Source organism: Cucurbita pepo, unplaced genomic scaffold (assembly GCF_002806865.2).
Source record: "Cucurbita pepo subsp. pepo cultivar mu-cu-16 unplaced genomic scaffold, ASM280686v2 Cp4.1_scaffold001210, whole genome shotgun sequence".
NCBI classification, from domain to species: Eukaryota; Viridiplantae; Streptophyta; class Magnoliopsida; order Cucurbitales; family Cucurbitaceae; genus Cucurbita; species Cucurbita pepo.
In genome coordinates, this window is record NW_019647397.1 from 3,473 (window position 1) to 8,157 (window position 4,685).

Here is a 4,685-nt window from a genome sequence, read left to right on the forward strand (position 1 = left end):
AGAAAGGAAGAACATGAGAGGGCCCCACCCCCACCCCACAAACTCTACGAACTTTGAACTTTCTATGTAATTTAATCACAAATTACCTCCTTAATCCGTCAAAAATGAATCCCACAAAACTCTCATTGCAGATTGCACATACATCATCAATTTTTATACAACTAATTGATTCTGGGTTTGGTGTGTTATGTTTATACACATCTCTAATCATACAATTAATATCTAATCTACGTTAATTAGCAACCACAAAATCAATGAATTAATCAATTAATCCCGGGATTTTATGCGGATCTTCGGCTTGTAGTGAATGGCACGGAGATGGTGAAGTGAGTAGGACGATCGTGGCGGTGGAGAAGGAAATGGGTTTCCCTTCTTCAACCCAAATGGAGAAATCCCGCCTTTCTTTCTGCTCTCTTCAATCGTCTCCAGCTTCGGCTTCCATCGCCGGGTTCTGACCAGCTGGGTGTATTCCTTGGCCAACTGGGGCGTGGTGCAGATTTTTCCTTGCGGCAACGGCGGTGAAGGCAGGGGTTTCGGATTCCCCTGTTCGAGTAACTGAGAGATGAACTCGTCGGAGACTCGGATTCGGAGGCAGCCGGAGGGGGTTCGTTGGAGGTCGAAAGGGTGGAGGCAGGCGGCGGCATTGGTGTGGAAACGGTTTGGTTTGTTGGGAGGAGAGAAGAAAGAGGCGATTGAGACGAAAGAGAGAACAGAGTGGAAGAAGGGCTTGGGGAGGAGGAAGTACTTATGGCCGAGTTGGAGAAAGTCGTGTTCGGAGAGATGAGGGATTTTCTGGCCGATGTAAAAGGCGTCGGATCGGCAAACTAAGTGCTTGGGGAACTCAAGCAGAATCTCAGAGACAGAGATGGGTCGGTGGTAGACTCTCACAACGCCGTGGGAAAGAATGAGCTTGATGTTAGCAGAGGGATCGGGAATGTCAGTAGTAGCAGTAGTAGTAGTAGTCGTCGTCTTGGCCAAATGGAAACAAGACCATGAAACCATATTCTGAACACTCAGCGCCTTCATCCCCATATCTCATGTGAAGAATGTGGTAATTGCAATAATGGGGGAAATGTGGAAGGGGGAGGAGATTATATGGGGGAAGAATAAGAGGGAGGGAGAAGAAAGAGGCGTGAGACCCGGGTAAACCCTTTTGGTTTAGTTTCTCTCTCCTTTGAATGTTGTTGTATGGAGAAAGTAACAGTAGTTGGGATTTGTTGTTTAGGTGTTAAAAAAGAAAGAAGAAGAAGAAGAAGAAGTTTGACTGGATTTGTTAAGGTGTGTGTGTATATGGGTATATGGTATGATCTGTCGTACACCAAATGCGGCCGCATCCATCGACCATTTTTGAATCTTACGTAGCGCGCACTTTTTCTTTTCCTTTCTCTTCTCTTCTCTTCTGTTCTGTTATGTTCTGATCTTATCTGACCACCATCCCCGAAAACAGGGTGACGTTTTGTTTTTATTTTTTTCTACATTAAATAAAAGAAGCTGAGCGACGCGACTCATTAAATTACTGTTTTTCAGGATACATTTTATGTAGTATAGGCAAAGCAAGAGGGGGGTGATACGCGCCCGCCCACCCACGAACCCTCACGTGGGGGGACACATTTGAAGGCGCCAATGGTCTTAGTACATGTCAAAAATGGCGTCTTATTCAACAAAAGGTGGAGAGAGAGAGAGAGAGAGAGAGAGAGAGAGAGAGAGGGATTTGATTGGTGGGAGTGGGAGGGGGAGGGGAAGGCATTGTATGTAGGGCTTTGAACAACAACTGTAGACCAAGACTGACACCCTCATTCCGGGTTGGCATCCACTCTCCTTCCAACCTTTCTTCTTTTGCTCCATATATTTCTTCCTCTTATTTCATGGACTCCAATTTTTTTACCTCTATATTTCAATTGTAGTGTGCCAAATTGCTTATTCCGGTATAATCGGTTTACACCCTTTGCCCTATAAAACACACTTAAAAGTTTCTCCTATAAATTAAGAGTCTTACCCAAACTAATTCGATTGTGATTATAGTAGTACACAAATTACTTCGATCGACTTTACTTGGCCATGATCGTGGCTTAACTCTTTACAAGCACTATAGCTCAAACTTCCCCTCACACCCATGTGCAACTCACATCCATCATCTACGTTTACCATAAATTAAGTTGATTCTTTTAATTAGATTAGTTTGATATTTCTAATTCACCATTCGTGTGAATACGTAAATACGTACTCTATTCACAATATCATAGCTCATTTTAAGAAATCTTTTTAGATGTGGAAGTTAAAACAATACTACCATCATAAAAAATAAAAAAAAAAGAATAGCACGGAATTGACCTAGAAAAATTGTAAATTGAGAAATAACATGAGTCTTCAAAAGGTTACACCATTGTTTCAACCACAAATAGATTTCTAGAAAAGTTTTGTACAACTCTAACACTCTTTTCCTCGTTCGCAAATAAGATAATAGAAGGAAGTTTAATTCGAATTAGTATGCTAAAACTTAAAATATTTCCAGCTAGGACTAAAATTATCCTAAAATTATAAGAGACTTTTGTAAAATACTTGAGCCTATCACTTTCGAGTACCTTTAATACATGATAATTTGTTTTTTTTTTAAATATTTTTCGAAGACTAATGAAATAATAAGTGCTGCTAAATACAGCAATTCTTAAACGAGTCCTAGTCTTGAATTGGATAGAATTTTATTATAGTCAAAGAGGTTTATCCGGTCATATTTTATTTTGTGTATGCAGATAGAAAGGATAATGCAATTGTAAATTATTACTTGAGTCATCGGATTAGAGCCGAATATGTTTCTCAATGTCTGATTCAAGCTATGTGAATCCACGACATCAAATTAGAACAAACTAATGAGTTTATCTTACCTAAAGATATCAAATAATTTCACTTTTAGTTTAAAATAATTTAAATTGAGTAAAGAGGGGTCATGCTGACCTCAAAAAGTCTCAATAATGTTAAAAACGGCTTCAAACGTTCTAAAATGGATTAAAAGGGTCCGACAACAAAAATGAGCCCAAAATAGTTAACTCGAGCCATGTAAGCCAAAGGGGAGGCGTTGGATTGCATCAGCCGAGCCGAGCTGCTGCTAGAGAAGGGCGTGGATCATCTTGGGTTGGGTTGGGTATACGAGTGGACATGCAGGTCGCATGCTTACATAAATGGGGTGGTTGCGTATCTTGGCCTGAACCTGCGCATCGACAACGCACGCATGAACTAGGCCAAGAGCTTCTAGAATGAGGCACACCTAGTGATTCTAACTGTGCCTTGCGCAAATGGAGAATCAAAGCAGGCAAAGCAATATTTGCCTTGAAAACCAGAATCGAAGAAGAGATGTTAGAGCACATTTGGAATGACAAGACACCAAAAGAAGTATGAGACACGTTCGTGATGTTGTTCTCAAAGAAAAATGTTATGAGATTACAACTTTTGGAGAATGCATTGTTAACAATTGCTTCGTACTTCCACAGGGTCAAGTTTATCTACGGGGAGATTACTGAACTAGACCCGAAATTCTTCATTGAAGAAGCTCAAATGAACAGGATCATTATTGACGTATTGCGACCAGAATATAGAAGCTTCGTTATTGTTAGACAAGGATGTCCCACTCAACTATCACTTGTAGAGTTTGAAAATTTGTTAGCTAGTCAAAAAGTCATGGCTAAACAAATGGGAGACATCAAATTAAAGGGTGTAGAAGAAGTACTCTACAAAAGTGAAAGTGAGAGCAACAATAAGCAGTCTACCAAACGTGGTTACAAAAATGGTGAAAAAGAAAGAAGTCACCAAAGAACTGCACAATCAGGGAGAACTCAGAAGAACGACAACAAGAGTTCTCAAGGGAAGAGGTTTGAAGGTATTTGATGTAACTGTGGGAAGAAGGGCCACATGTTTGTTGGTCCAGAGAAGAGCCGGTTGAAAGCAATGTGGCATCTCTATGCAATGTGACATCTTCCAACATGGAGATGGAGGAGGAATGGGATGCAGAGGCAATATGTGTCATAGAAGAAGATAAGCTAGAGCTCATGGCAATGATGGAAGAATACATCGATTATGAAAATGACTAGATCATTGATTGAGGATGCTCAAACCACATGATTGACGATTGAAGTGGTGCATTGGAAGCGGGGTGACCCTCAGGGAAGGAAGTATTACTAAGCTTGGACAACATTGAAGAAATTCTTCCATAAAAGACGAGGGAGCAACTGTACACATTTGCTTAAGTACTGATGTGCCTGGAGATCCGAGTGACACTAATGTTGGTGAACAAGAAGTGACTCAATCAAATGAACACGGTGAAAAGGAAATGATACCTCAACAACTTAGATAGTAAGAAAGAATCCTAAAGCCAAATCCAAAGTACACCAATACAGTTATTATAGAAGATGAAGTTAAAGAGTCAGAGACGTATGAAGAAGCATCACACAATACAGCTTGGTAACAAACAATGGAGGAAGAAATTATAGCATTTGAGCAAAATCAAATTGGAAACTAGTGCGAAAAGTAGGAGATATCACATCCATCTTTTGCAAGTGAATTTACAAAATAAAGTGTACCCCAGATGGATCAATCGAGAGATACAAGGCTCGGACTATAGCCCCAGGGTTCTCTCAACAATATCGACTAGATTATGATGAAACATTTAGTCCAGTGGCGAAGATCACTATCGT

At 40.4% G+C, this 4,685-nt stretch overlaps 1 protein-coding gene across 1 annotated transcript; it reads right to left on the minus strand.

Annotated features, from left to right (window-relative positions):
• Positions 1–267: 267 nt before the first annotated feature.
• On the minus strand, positions 268–1,032 carry LOC111786244. The gene has a single exon (XM_023666560.1). The coding sequence runs from the start codon at positions 1,030–1,032 to the stop codon at positions 268–270; it is 765 nt and encodes a 254-aa protein (XP_023522328.1).
• Between the last annotated feature and the right edge of the window lie 3,653 nt (positions 1,033–4,685).

Coding starts and splice junctions, on each gene's coding strand:
- LOC111786244 (XM_023666560.1), bottom strand. CDS start 1,032: ATGGGGATGAAGGCGCTGAGTGTTCAGAATATGGTTTCATGGTCTTGT.